The 15,503-nt window shown below is 39.2% G+C and overlaps 1 protein-coding gene across 1 annotated transcript in view; it reads left to right on the top strand.

Moving 5' to 3' along the window:
• The window catches only part of SMYD3 (SET and MYND domain containing 3), an 834,473-nt gene that overhangs the window by 704,190 nt on the left and 114,780 nt on the right, over positions 1-15,503 (top strand). Inside the window, exon 10 of the mRNA XM_049776664.1 lies at positions 8,931-9,105. Coding sequence (XP_049632621.1) covers positions 8,931-9,105 — 175 coding nt within the window. The remainder of the gene's footprint in view (positions 1-8,930; positions 9,106-15,503) is intronic.

Genomic DNA, 15,503 nt, shown 5'->3' on the forward strand with positions numbered 1-15,503 from the left:
ATTTTAAATATATACACTGCTTTGGGTCATAGTTGTCAGTTCAACAGTGTTAAGTTTTTCCAGTTGCTGAAGATGAAATGCCTTTCCATTTTCTTATGTGGTATTCTATATTAATGGTGACTTGTAGTCTTTGATGCACAAATATTAAGTTCATTCCTAGATACTATAAATGGAATTTAAAAATTATTGCTTCCCACATTAGTGGTGGGATGCTGACCCTCTGATTTTGAGTGTGGTGTTCAAACACTGTATACTAGAAACTTTATAGTTATTGTTATTTACATGATGAAAATGTTCATTTCTCTTCGAAGGTTTTTGTTTATTTGTTTGTTTGTTTGGGTCATACCAGGTGGCACTCAGGGGTTATTTCTGGCTTTGTGCTCAGAAACCGTTCCTGGCAGGCATGGGGGACCATATGGGATTCCGGAATTCAAACACCATTGGTCCTGAATTAGCTGTGTGCAAGGCAAACACCCTACCGCTATGCTATCTCTCCGGCCCCATCTTCTAGTTTGTTGTTGCATCTGAAACTCAACATTATTTCTGTATAACCATTTTGTACTTTTCCCCTTTACCTTATTTATCTCAATATTTCTTTAGGGGATTATTTATGGTTTTCTATGTATACATTATGTCATCTGCAAATAGTGATCATTTTGCTTTTTTCTGCTTTGCCTTTTATTTTCTAATCTAATTTATTTGGCTAGAAATTGCAATACTATGTTGAACAAATTAAGAGTGGACATTCTTTTTTTTGTGTGTATGATTGTATAAGATATGATATGATTTTTATCTTTCTTCTTGTACATATTTTGTATCATCCTTAATAGTGGAATGATTGTCTCTTGGTCATGACAAATGACTTTTAAAATATATTTTAAATTTGGTTTGCTAAAATTTGTTAAGGATCTTTGCATCTATGTTTATTCAGTGGGGATATTGATCTGAAATTTTCTTATTTTGATATCAAAGCATTGCCAGCCTCATGTAATGTGTATGGAAGAGTTCTTTCCAACATTTTGTAAGAGTTTAAGGATAGATTCATAAATTAATAAATTCTGGCTGAATGCAAACAGTCAGCCCAGATTCAATCCCTGGTACTCCATATGGTCCCTTGAGCACTGCCAGAGATAATTCCTGAGCACGGAACCAGGAGTAATCCCTGAGCACTGCCAATTGTAACAAAACAAACAAGAAGACTTTAAGGGTAGGTAAGATAGGTACTAGGACAGCTTTTTTGTTTGTTTGGTTTTTGTTTTTTGTTTTGGTTTTTTGGGCCACACCCATTTAATGCTCATGGGTTACTCCTGGCTATGTGCTCAGAAATTTCCCCTGGTTGGGGGGACAATATGGGACACCAGGGGATCGAACAGCGGGTTCTTTCTTGGCTAGCGCTTGCAAGGCAGACACCTTACCTTTAGCGCCACCTCGCCAACCCCGTGGGACAGCTTTGAATACTTAGTAGAAGTCACTAGTTAAACCACCTGCTTCTGACATTCATTTCTCAGATATTCTTAGTTAGTTTTAATATACTTACTAGTAATTGGTTTTTTCACGTCTTCTATTTCCTCTTAAATTAATCTTGGTTCGGCACTCCACTCCAGATAGGCTTTTAGGATTTCATGATCCAGAATGTATTGACCAGCAGTAGCATTGGAGTTGATTGGGACTTTGCTTAGGAGCTTGAAGTGGCAAAACTCCTTGATTAATGACTGCATAGTCTCAGTCTCAACTGGCCCCTGAATGACTTCCAAGAGAATAGCAGTGTCAAGTGTTTTGTATCAGCCTGGTGCCAATTGAAAGCATGGACAGTGACTAGGGAATGTAGGTATAGTCATGAATGACTCAGATTGACAGTGGTGTTCTGTCTGAAGAACCATACCAGCTCAGGTCTGAAAGGTGGTTGAAGCCCCAGCCCGAGATGTTGACAGAGCACACATCCAGGGCTGGCAGGGGACAGAGTTTGCCTAACTATGGGCAGTCAAGGAAGCATAGCAGGCAACAGGGCAGGCCTCCTTGCAGGCTGGCAGTGCTTTAGGATTCCGTGGATTAAGGAGGGTCCAAAATATGTACTGCACTACATCGTTGCTTGCTGCCTGAAAAGCTTTGGCTTGCTGGCTTGCTAGCAGTCAGGTGAGAATTGCAAGGATCAGGTCTTTTTGTCTCCCAGGAGAAATCAGTCTTGATAGCTGTCTCTCCCACTAGCCCTGCTATTTGCTGAAGGTAAGGGAAGCACTCCTTAGGGACTTGCCATCAGGGGTCTGTTACTATGGAAAAAGAGATGGATCTTGGCATCTTCTGCTTTAGAGAGATCATTAAGATGTTGCCCACTAGCAGCTCTACCTCCAGACCCTTGCCTCTAATTCCAGTGATAGAAATCAGCATAGGATTTGGGAACTGGAAGGATTGCATAAGATGACAGTGACTTAAAGCATTTGCATGGCAAGCACAAGGCTGCAGATGCAAACACTGGTGCCTCCCTCAAGCACTAAAAGCTCTGCTTATATGTAAACTTGGTAAGGAAAGATCTAAAAGATGCTTCCATGACCTTAGAAACACCCACAGAAGCCTTGAGCATTGTCCTCAGTAATGTCCCTAGGGGTAAATATATGTCCCTTCATGTTTTCTAGATTGCAGCTACTTAACTCTTGGTGGGATTTCTTAGTAAAGCCATTTTTTCTGTCTGTCTTTCTGGGTGCTGCTACTTTGTCCCATTCTATGGAAGCTCTGTGATTCCCTGTTTCAGTTTGGTTTCTGTGTAGATTAATCCATATTTGGGTGAAAATATTATCATCAGAAGAATTGAACACAGGTTGTTCCTACTTGACTTTCTTGACTCCCAATTTTTCTTTTATTTTTTATAGGGTTAATCCCTAATGCAACTAGGGTCCTGACTCTGTTCATGGTTATGTTCTGCTTGGTTGGGCAGGCCTGAAACCACCATCGCCACCCCAAGGGTGCTGGCTCAGATTGAAGGAAGGGCAGTGAGCAACCAAATGCTCTTGTCTACAAAGATGAACTAAGAAATATTTAAAATCTATTGCAAAGCAAGTCTTTGAATTGTTTGCCTGTTTTAATTTCTTTTTTGGGGGGGCCACACCCAGCTGCTCTCAGGGGTGTTACTCCTGTCTCTGCTCAGAAATCACTTCTGACAGGCTATGGGGACTATATGAAATGCTAGGGATTAAACCTATGGGATGCTGGAGATTAAACTCAAGTCAACCACATGCAAGGCAAATGCCCTATCCACTGTGCTATTGCTCTGGTCCCCAGTTTTGATTATTTTTTAAAGTAACTTTGGTAAAGAGTCTAGAATAGGTTACTGAATGAATGGAAAGGAATCTGTATCCTCAGAGCATGTGAGCACAGTCATGGTCTTGATTGGCAAAGTATTTTTCCAGGTTTCAGAGGGGAATTTAGTAAAAGGGGCCAACACTACGTGCCAGATGCTTGCAACAGTGGACTGGCTTTACTGCAAGAGTGGTACCCAAGGTGATGCTTGTGCTATCACTCTGTATGCTCCACTTTCAGCTCAGCTCTCTCCTATATTCCCTCCAGTTCCTGGAATGTAGACTCACCCACAGCTTTGTTGTGATCTTGAGTTACATGAATCAAAATAGAGTAGAATGCAAGAAATAAGAGGCAATTAGTGTGATTCTACCTGCATTTTCCTATCCAGTTTGGAAGAAGATCTATTAAAAAGGATGTATAATCACAAAGGCATCGAGGGGAGAGTAAATGAACATGCAAGGAATCTATCATTATTCTCATGACAGTATACTTCAAGGGTGGAGAAATCCTGTATCTCTTAGGCCAAGGGAATTCCCTTTCTAATGTCTCCAATATTTACTGTGCCTATGCAGGAAAAAAAAAAACAGTACAAAATAATCTTTATTTATTTATTTATTTATTTATTTAGTTAGTTAGTTAGTTAGTTAGTTAGTTAGTTTTTTGATTTCTTTGTTTTGGTTTGGATATTGAAGTTGTTGTCTCCAACTTTTTTTTTTCCTTTTTGCACTCTGTCATGTTTTTATTTCAGGACAGTAGTTATTATGTGGTGCTTGTCTTTATTGCTGTAGAGCTCAATGGATTTTTTATTTGATATTTCCTTTTGTATTGCTGTGGTGTTTCACTTTCTTTTTCCCTTTCTTCTCTCAAACTGAGGTTGAGAGCCTCGAGAAGGACTCTGTCCATATTCGGTTTATTTGATTTTACCCCATTTTATTGCTTTTCTTTTCTTCAAACAAAACCATATAACTTGAACTATCTAGTTCCGCCTCTCAAATAGAGGGGGAAATAATGGAGAGTGCCAAGACCAAACAGTTGTATGAACACTAAGTCATAAGCTAGACACTGAGGAGACCACTTATACTAATAGCCCTGGGGGTGAGGAAGGGGGAATATGCGATGCAAGATGGGAACCGGGAGGGGAGGGAGGGAGGACAACTTTGGTGATGGGAATGCCCCGATTTAATGTTAATATGTACCTGTAATATTACTGTGAAAGATATGTAAGCCAATTTGGTCAAAATAAAAATTATTAAAATAAAAGGTGTATAAAGTTTAAATAACATTTGATGATTGGAACCAGAGGCAAAATTGAATTATTTGAAGTGCTCAGGACACCTGGGAAACTCCTCTAGCAATTCTTTTTTTTTTTTTTTGGGCCACACCCATTTGAGGCTTGGGGGTTACTCCTGGCTAAGTGTTCAGAAATTGCCCCTGGCTTGGGGGGGGTGGCATATGGGATGCCAGGGAATCGAACTGCGGTTCTTCCTTGGCTAGCACTTGAAGGCAGACACCTTACCTCTAGCGCCACCTCGCTGGCCCCAATAATCTAGCAATTCTTGACCAACCCAACTGATAGCTAATTCAAAGGCTCAAGGATGTGATTCTGCTGTACCTTAAAGTGCTGGGATACCTGGCCCACACGTGACAGTCCTAGGGGTACCCAGTGATTCTTGGGGGACCATGTTGTTCCAGGAATCAAACCCAGGTCAGGAGCATTCTAAGCATGCACCCTAACTACTGTATTATATCCTGGCCTCCAAATGGAATTTTTCAGGTAGAATTCTGCATTCATAACTCTCAGACATAAGGCAGTAAATATATTAGCAATCTTGGTTTAAAAAAAAAAGAGATAATTAAAGGTGCATCAAAGACTCAGTTGCAAAGTTAAAGGAAACTACTATATCCTGTTGGGTAAGACTAATATGAGAACAGCACACTATTGGGCATTCTTAATTGTTAAGGAGGAAAGGAAGGTGCTAAAGAGGTAGTATAGCATTTGTGTTTTATTTGTCCAACTTGTGATTGAGTTCTAGCATCCAATATGGTCTCTTGAGTACCACCAGGAGTAATTCCTGAACACAAGGTTAGTAGTAATCAGCCCCTGAGCATCACCAGATGTGCCGAAACACATACACAGAAGGAGGTAGAGGAGGAAGAGAAGGAGAAAAAAAAAAGAAGAAGAGAAATGAGGAGGCCTGGCATACTTTAAAGCTTGGAGGATAGACTTTAAATGCAATGAACTGAAGCATTAGAATAATACAAGTAATTGAGTACAATCCTGTGGATCTGAATCCACATCCTTGAGGTGCAAAGAGGTGATTAGTTCTCAAGTAGATTTACCTATCTTCCAATATAACCCTCTTTGGGTTATATGATACTACATTATAAGTATTATTTTATATTTCATTCTATTGTAATAAAGTATTTAATATAATAATGTTCTATTGTAAATATTCAGGAGGAAAGGTGTCTTCTCAGTCCATCAACTCCTTTCCTCTTTGGGTGGGCTCTGTCTTGGCTTTTCTGTATAGCTCCACTGGAATAAGATAATTTTCATAAACACCAAGCAAATGACAGCAACTACAATTTTTAGCAAATACATATCCTCATTAGCTGGTGGGGAAAGCCTCCTAGTTAAAATTATTCCACTTTTTTTTTCATTTCTCACTGGGGTGTTTTACATAAAAGGTCTTCCTCTTTTGCCAGGAGCTGGTTGCCAGTGTTGCAAAGGAAAATTGGCACACAATTCCTTCCAGCTTGCTGGAAGAGAAAGCAGCTGTATTTCTTTCCTTGCCTGTAGAATAGTGCTTTTTGTTTTTACTTTTAAGTTTTGTCACCGCAAACCTCTTTGCAGTAAGGTAGCACCTATAGAAATGAAAAGGCAAATAATAAACGGAGCCAAACAACATGACATTAAAATGAGGTACAAAAACTTGCCACCAAAATGTCTCAAACTGTGTAAAAAACAGTCATTCCTCTTGACAGTTCGTCAAATATCTAATCCAGGAATGAAAAGCCACTGAGGTTATCCTGGCAATCTGTTAGAAAATCACTGCGTTGCCTAAGATACTGCTTTCTCCCAACCTCTGGGGGATACATGTAGCAAACTTTAAACATCCATGTCAGTGAGTACAAAAAAAAAAAAAAAAACCAAACCCAACTCACTTTCCTTCAATAAATGTAGGACCAGAGTCACCTCCTCAGAGATACCTCCTCATCCTAAAATTACAGAGTGTTATGGATAGGAAATGTGGCATAAAGGTCCTAAGCTGTGCCTCCTGGTACTTAAAATTCTTAACAAGAAAGTTGTGCCTTTGGGATAAGGCATTAGTATGGAAAGAAAAACTTCTGGTGAAGCTCTATAATGATATTAGTCCCCACTCACAAATGGCTTAATTAGTTTCATATATGTATTTCATAATGTTTTAGAAAGCAGTGTCCTGAGAGTATTGAAGCTGTGGTAGAGATGAAAGAGCAAAGGAGAGCGTTATGGGCTTTCTATTCAGGGCAGGGCATGCTCATAGGTACTTGATGAGGAGGGCTTTGTGTTGTGGCATGGAGTTGCAGCATGATGGAGCAGAGAACCCTGCATGGTGGGGAAGTGAGAGAGAATGTAGATGGAGGGGAGGAAATGTGATCAAAATCAATCTATTTATTTGTTTTAAGCCTACTTACTCATGCTCAGAGGCCAGAACTGTCAAGGAAGGAGGAAGGCCCCAATATTTGTGTAGTATATGTTTTGCAAATGCTTCTACATTTTCTGTGATGTCCCCAACACTCAGAACTCTTTCAGGCTTGTGATGGAACACATAAGGAATTTCTTTTTGTTGTGATTGATTGTATGTCACTCTCCTGGCTATTTGAGAGGGAACCTTTGCTGTGTCTGGCAGAGAACTGCATTGACAGCATGCAAGGCAAGCACTCTACTCAATAAGAAATTTAAAGTTTTGCATGGAGCATCACTTAATTCGTACAGTAACATTAGGCCTCCACTCCCCCTACCTTGTTGACATAAAAGTGCTCAGGGAGTTTCCTCAGACCTTAAATCTATCAAATAATAGAACTAACTTAAATCCAATCCTATAGTTAAAGGCTGTGACAACTGCTATATCTATAGTCCTCAAACCTGTGACCCAAGTGGAATTTCACCATATAAAAGCAGAAGAACCTAACCCTTCCAGATTGAATTCAGGTAAGGATGGTGAGGCAGAACCAGCATTCTTCTTAGTCTACACCTCCCCATCAGCATCAAGAGTCAAGGGTGGAAGTGGGGGCCTTTTCAGGAACCTGGTGCCTGCATGCTTACCTTCAGGAGTTGCTTCTAGGTAATTCCTGCCAAAGGGGTTTCAGGCACATTCCAGATTTCACATACCTTGTTCACAGTTTTCTTACAGGAGTCATCCTGACCTCTCCCACCAAAAAACTAACAAACAAACAAACCAATAACATGAGGCTGGAGAGATAATACACCCAGGACATTATCTTGTCTGCCACTGACCCAAGGTTCATCGCTGGCAAGTTCCACCAAGAGTGATTCCTGAGTAAGCCAGTAGTAAGCCCTGAGCACTGCTAGGTATATTTCCAAAACAACAGAAACAACCAGAAAAACCCTCAGTGACACAAAACCATGAAAGTAGGTTATGGATTCAGTTCATCAGGGAGTTAATACTGCCCTAAAGAGGATCTGAGCTTTTCTCAGCTTCATTTCCAAAAATCATTCTTTTCACCTGCAGCCGATGTACATAAAATATACTCAATATTTTCTTGGGAGGAGAATTAAATAAAAATTATTTTATTTGGTGTAGTAAATAATTTTATTTATTTTGGTATAAATTTGATCAATTTTGCTTTGTAATAATATTTTTAAAAAAACTCGTAAGTTTGAGATCTAGTGGGAATAGATTTCTTTAAATTATTTCCCCTTGGGCCCGGAGAGATAGCACAGCAGCGTTTGCCTTGCAAGCAGCCGATCCAGGACCAAAGGTGGTTGGTTTGAATCCCGGTGTCCCATGTGGTCCCCCGTGCCTGCCAGGAGCTATTTCTGAGCAGAAAGCCAGGAGTAACCCCTGAGCACCACCGGGTGTGGCCCAAAAACCAAAATAAATAAATAAATAAATAAATAAATAAATAAATAAATAAATAAATAAATAATTTCCCCTCATCAGTGTCTATGAGTTCTATCCTGAATGCTTAGGAACATGACTTAGAAACAAAAAGGTATGCCTTCTTTTCAAGAAGAAATCTCTCCAAAGTTTCATTTCAGATCTGAGACAGAGTTAGCAGAGTAAATAATATTAAACAGAGCAAAGTTAATCTTTAGTTGAAGAAGCTGCCACATTCATTCTGAGACTAGACTGAAAGAGAGTGCATTGAGGAGTATGGAGAAAGATTGGTTCTCTGGAAATCTTAATCCTGCCAAGTGCAGTCTTGTTGATGAAAACAGAATTCACTTCTTTGTGATATTTATGTTTACATGTTTTTGTTTCTCAAGAGTGTTTTCAGGCAGCTCATCTGTGCAAAATAATGGGTGCATCTTTCCCTCCCTCAACTGGGGAGCTCTTTAACCTTTTAAATAATCTCATTCTACTTCTGTTTTTTCTTGATGAAGACAATGAATCCTTAACTAAGGTTAATAACAGAGTGGGAACAGGTTCTGGCCATGTGCCAGGCGATCATAAGCAGCAACTCTGAAAGGCTTCCTGATATCAACATCTACCAGCTGAAGGTGCTTGACTGCGCCATGGATGCCTGCATAAACCTCGGGCTGCTGGAGGAGGCCATGTTTTATGGTGTTCGGACTATGGAGCCATACAGGTAAGTCCTGTGATAAGATCTAAAGGAAATCAGCCCTTTCCCTGACATTGTCAAGGATCCTGAATACTGCTTTATATTGAATATTCCCAGTGCTTCTCAATTGGCATTACCATCCCAACCTTCTTTTACTCACATTTTTGGCTCCTTCATTTATGCAATTCGTGGTCATTTATAAACATCCCTCATCATTTGTAAAAGGTCAGAAAGCAAAAGTGTATAGAAGCAGATGTGAGAATGCCTCATTGTGTGGTCAATAAGTGCAATGCCTGCCATTGAACAGTGGAGAACCCTGTAGGGAGCAAAAGAGTTGTAGCAGGACTCTCCAACCTATGTCAATAAGGGAGACTGAGGTTCTAGCCCCTGTTGCTGAGAGCTCACAGTCTGGCAAGAAGGTATGGATTCTTCAGAGTTGCCAGAGTATTTCCATTTGAATCATATGCCCTCAAAACCTCTTAATGACCTAGGAGCTCAGAAAGACAGTCCTGTTCCAACATGTCATGAACTTAAGCCAAAGAGCTATTGATAATTATTTTTTCTATGGCTTGAGCAACCTGAGACCACAGGATGTTTGGAGGAGCTTTAGGAAGGAGGTGAGTGTTGAAATCAGGGGCTGTTTGGTGCTGGTTTGGTATAAGACTTGGTTTGTATTGGGCTAAGAACTATGGATTGATGCATATCAGGCCAAGGCATGCTCTGCCATTAGAGGGTTGAATAGCTGTCTCCAAAGCAGAGAAAGTTCTTTCACTATCATGAAGGTACCTCCTAAAACCATTGGAGGGCAGGAGAACATTTCTGGGCATATGCTGAGTTTTTCCAGCTTCTGAAGATTTTGCAAACCTAATCTCAGCCCACCTTTTCCCCAACCCGATTCTGGAGTTAGAGGGAAAATCTAAGTCTAGACCTATACAATATAGAACATCAAGCAAGGGAGTAGTTCTGTTCCAGGGAGTGAAAGGAGGCAGAGCTAAGGCAACTAACTTGATCCCACTCCAGATTCCAGGGAAAACCCCAGAGACAACTGAGAGGACTTAGTTACCAGGGACAATATGATAAAACAGAAGCAAGTTGGCAAGCCAAGGGTCTAAGATCAGTTCAGATAAAGGTAGGGCACTTAAATGAGGCACTGTGTCAGGAAGACAGGACAGCACCAACGAATGTGCTACAGGCAGAAAGGAATCTGGAGCTGATAAACATACCATCACGCCAATGACTGCAGAGGCCTATCAACCAATCATGGCACCAGGTTGCAATACCTGAAGGGTATTTTTTTAGAACTTTTGTACAGATTCTTCCATTGCCCTGTGGTTGAATAGCTTTGCAGTCCAGACTGTGAGTCAGCTTTAATCAAACTTATGAGAGATTGCCTTGAGGGCTAAGACTGTAGACTTTCCCATAGTTTGATGTCTGTTCGATATGATGATTCTTGTGGTTCTCAGAAAATATGAATTGAATACAAAGAGGTGAGCTTCATTCTCTGAGACTCTGGTGTTGCAATGTGGGACAGTTCAGAGATGATTGTTATAGTCTCTGGACTCCCAGGCTTGATCTCAGGAAGCCAACACACAGGTTTTTGGGTGAATGAAATGATGCCTACAAGGAGATATAGACTGAGCCAGACCTTCCTCTGGCTGCTTGCTACCACTGACTATGCACTGACCCCTCCTGCTCAATCCTTCCCTTCCTGTCAGTAGACAGGTGGCCCTCTAGACCACTCTGAGATCAGAGATTTTGTTTGGCTTTTTCACTTCATCACAAAGACCACACAACCTTGAGTGTATTCATTCTGCTTATATGTTTGAATCACTTCCCTAAACATTACTTTCTAATTCATTAATTGAAGTTTCACTGACTTAAACTTGAGTTAAAAAATAAAGCCTTTTTTTTTTTGCCTATGATACTAAGTCCACCAGAATAATCGTCATATTATTTGGACTACATGGTATATTTTCTTGGTGTTTGGCAGGTCAGAATCTCTCATCAATGTACAATCTGTTTTGATTCTGGGTGACAAATTCTAAATCTCCTTTGCTTTCTCTGCTGTCTGGTGTTCTTGCATTCAAGAATTTTCATCTGCTTTAAGTCACTTTAAATGAGTGGGTTCTGAACCTTTGACTTTCAAGAGGGTAGTAGAGGAAAATACTTTAAATTACCCAGAACCCACAAATCTCAGAGAAATAAGAGAGGTAGATGCTGTAAATCTTTGTGAAAAAGACAAAGAAAAAGAAGAATTTTTTACTCAAAAAAAAAAAAAAAAAAGGAGCAAATAGGTTTGATGGGAATAGGAACCAAAAAGTATAGATGGTTTTCTCCCCTTTGGTGCCTCGGGGAACTCTCACTGTAACTTAGCCACCAATAGCATCCTGTCTAGATGCTGCAAATGCTCTTAGTGGGCTTTTTGCATATCTTTTAGTCAAGGACACAGGCCCTTAGGTGGCTAGGTGTGACATTCCAGGGGATGACTTAAATGGCCATCTGCTCTGACAATTTGAAAATGTTAATACACTGTTTGAAGCAACTCAACACAGGTCAGCTCTCTAGTGAGAATTTTGTCATTTATGACCTTGGCTTAACTGCTGAACTTAGAGGAGAAAATGTTCATATTGCATATTTAGCCAAATCATTGCATTTTCCTTAGCTACCTTGTTGCTCCTCAGTCTTTATTTTTTTTCCAATGGAAAAAATTTTTTATTACACTACATAATATTAAATTCTTTATGTTTCATCAAACAAATTGATGAAACATACAAGAAAATGCATCTACTTGAGCATCAAGAATGCCAACAAGGCAATGTAGACTTTCTTATTAGGGTCGGTGTATACCTTGAATTTTATGTATAGTCATATGTCCCTTGAATAATAAACACTAAGCAGAATGAAACTCACAGGAAGGTATTTTATAAAATTTATTTAAAAATTTAATTTTGGGCAGAGAGATGATAATACATCAGGTCAGAGACTTTCCTTGCATGTGGATAAGTCATATTTGACTTGGGCAATAAGTACTACAAGGTACTTATTTTTTACCATTTAGTTTTAGTGTGCTAAACATTAACGTCCTTGTACTCATGTTTCAGTGTCATGATATGATTAAAACAACTGGTAAAATCTGTATGACTGTTTACATATGAAGTTGATTTTAAGTATGAATGAGTATCACAAAATCATCTCTACTAAAATGTCACTTCATTTCAAAAGTTACTTGAAACAACATATCAAAATGTTCTAATCTTTGTCATTAATATTTGCTCTTACAGGATGAGATTTGCTTGTATTGATTCTGTTTACCACACATAGCATTTTTAGAGGTGCTGGGAATGTCTTCTTTGTGGGTTACCTGAGAAAGTAGCAGAAGGGTAAGAATGAGGAAGAGACTTAACCAAGTGTGAGGGCAGAGGTGATGGTGTCATACTTAGTGAAGAGGAGAAAGTCTGAGATGTCACACACAGAGAGGAAAACTGGAAACAAGTTAAGATTTCAGCCCAGATAGTTTTCTGAGCTTTGATATCAGCATAAAATGGGAGGAAAGCATGCAGGTAAAATTCATTTGTAGTTTGTGAACATGACATGTTTATTAAACCCCAAGTATTTGTAACTCAGAACTTGCCAATAATTACATAGCAGCCTCAGCCATTTTCATTTTACAAGTAATTTTTTTACATTTCACATGGCAGGTAAATTGGTAAAATGTTAGATGTCCTCCCAGACACCCTTTCCACTACTGTTTCCTGCCTTTTATTTATTTATTTTTTACTGTTTTACTGCTTTTCTTTTGAAGATGGAAAATTACTTTTTGTGGTAACTACCATCAATCACAAGGATGTTCGAATTCCAGAGCCAAAAGAGCTTGAGGTTAACATGACCTTGGGGTGGGGGGACCTGGACACATTAGCAGCAGCCACCCACATTACATGAGCAGTCTTGGCTACTCACTCTGCTTTGCACAGATGTTGTTGAATTCCTTTCCAAGGAGATTTCTATGAGCCCACTTGTTTCTGATACTCACTCCTGGATGTCCATTGCACTACATGTAGTACTTTCCTGGGCCATACTTAGAGTAGGATATAGAGAATAAATCAGAGCCAGAACTCTGAACCTGCCAGGGGTTTGGAGAGGATAAATATCTGAACTTCATCCAGGGCTCTGCTCTCTTAACTTGTTTGCCATCTATCTTCCATGGTGAGGCTTACAGGATTATTTCACCCAGTGAATAAACAAATGTTTTATTCTCTGCTTACTGGGATGAAGAGTAATCCTTAGCCACTTAATAGTTTTTTTCCACCCTATAATTTTCAATTAAAATGCCTTTGATCACTGAACCCCTATATATGCTTTTTGAATTGTGTGGGTGTTTGTGTAAAATATTGATTTACCTGATCTAGATAATCAGGTAAATCAGTCTCTTTTTCTTTGCTGCTAATTCTCTAAGATTGATTTCTTAGCAGTAGATAGTAGAGCCTGTATAGGAAGGAAGTAAAGAGTCCATCAAGGTTCACCCACTTTTAATGTAACCTTTTTGATGATAGGCCTTTTAGTTTCCTTCTGAAAGGTTCTCCATTGAGAAATACAGAAATACAACAAAATGAATGTTTTGTATTTCTATATGGAGAAATACATATGTATATGGAGAAATATTTATTCCTCCATTGAGAAATATAACAAAATGAAATATTGAAGAAGAGTTGAAAAAGGAGGAAAATGAAGGGAAAGGATAGGACAAAGTGACAATAATTGTAATTCAAGTGCATGCCTGTTAATCGGAACTGTGACTTGAGTTCAAACCTAATTACTTGTGTTTATCAGGTAATCTGAAGGCTTTGTAAGGGAAGAGGTGGAAAGCACCATGATCAAGTGCTCTCACTGTATAGATAAATGAAATATCTCTTTCATTGATCCACACCTCTAAAGGGACGTTGACTTGCGTTTAACCCCTAACTACTTTGCTATGAGGCAATGTGGCTGCATATATGTTTGCCTATTTGTTGACAAGCTATGCCAAATGGGTCGAGCTCTTAACCCACCTACTGTATGAGGAAAACTCAACTTATTAGTGTCAGTTCCATAAGACACATCAGTCTGTAGAACCAGCATTACACTCTGAGAAAGAGGACACAGATGTATGTGCATCCTCCCAATTGTCCTTTGTTGCCATTCAGGCTTCTAGTACTTGAACCAGTGCTTCAGAATCTCACAGAAATCAGGGTAGCAGTAGATATCTGGTAACTTTATGGAGCATGTTCAACAACCAACTTCTATTTGGCTGTTTCCCTCTTAAGGAGGACACAAAATGATTGGGCACTACTAGAAGTGAATAGTCCTTACTTGGGAGGGAGTCTCATCCCCAGCATCGGCACATGTCAGACATGTAAAAGACCTGTGATTATATGTCATGTCCTGGCCACATAATTCTAGTGTCTATCTCTTCTTGCTACTGCAAACCATTGTTATGGAATGTTTAGGTTTCCTCTTTCAGCTTGATTCTAGTTGACATGTGTTGTCTAGATCCTCTGTTGAACTTTATTTCTTTGGTGTCCTATGCCAGGAGTTAAATCCAAATTAAATCAATAGATTGTCTCCAATTGTCTGAAAAAAACTAAGAATGCTAACAAGTTACTGATTCCTTCTCTGATCCCCACTGCAAGTACTACTGTCAAGTTTTTATTTCTGCCCCAAATCTGTCTACTTGCTGCTACATCAAGCCAAGTGTCTAAGAACCTTTAGGAAACCAGAGAGCTCTGAAATTCCCATCTTTTCTTTGTCCAGTAACAGGCTTGTTAATGATGCTATGGTAGCAGGGCTTAACATGGATTTTGGAGGGCTATTGCAGCATGTAAAAGTAGCTTTATCTAGATCAACCAGTATCTCATGATTTTCCATCCTGTAAAGTACCAGTCCAAGGGATTATTTTCCATGTAATTATTTTTCATACATTTGAAACCTTTAAAAGTCAACTGACTTCTTGCCCTCAGGTCTTCTACTTGAGGTTGGAAGATCTAAGGTTTCAATCATGCAAATTACAACATATTTAGTTCTCTGGGAATGATTAGTATAAATACCAATAGTCTCATCAGAACCACCATAGCACTAGTTATAAATACTAGAAGGTACTAGTTAATCACTAAAGGATTACTTCTTCTAGGAACTCATGATGATGTAATGTGCTATTTTTAATGTTTTTCTTTGTTTTTGAACCCATTTGATTACAAGCTTAATTAAAATCCTTAAATTTCCAGCTACCTTTATTATAAAATAATATACAAAATAATGGTTCTTCTCTGAAAAATAATCTATCTAATACCGTTTAATTTCCTTTAATCTCATCTACAGCTGACCAGGTGGATCAGTTAGAACATGTAGAACAGATAATTAAAATATGTGGAATAGTTAGAACAGTCAGAACA

The sequence above is a fragment of the Suncus etruscus genome, chromosome 7 (genome assembly GCF_024139225.1).
Source record: "Suncus etruscus isolate mSunEtr1 chromosome 7, mSunEtr1.pri.cur, whole genome shotgun sequence".
NCBI classification, from domain to species: Eukaryota; Metazoa; Chordata; class Mammalia; order Eulipotyphla; family Soricidae; genus Suncus; species Suncus etruscus.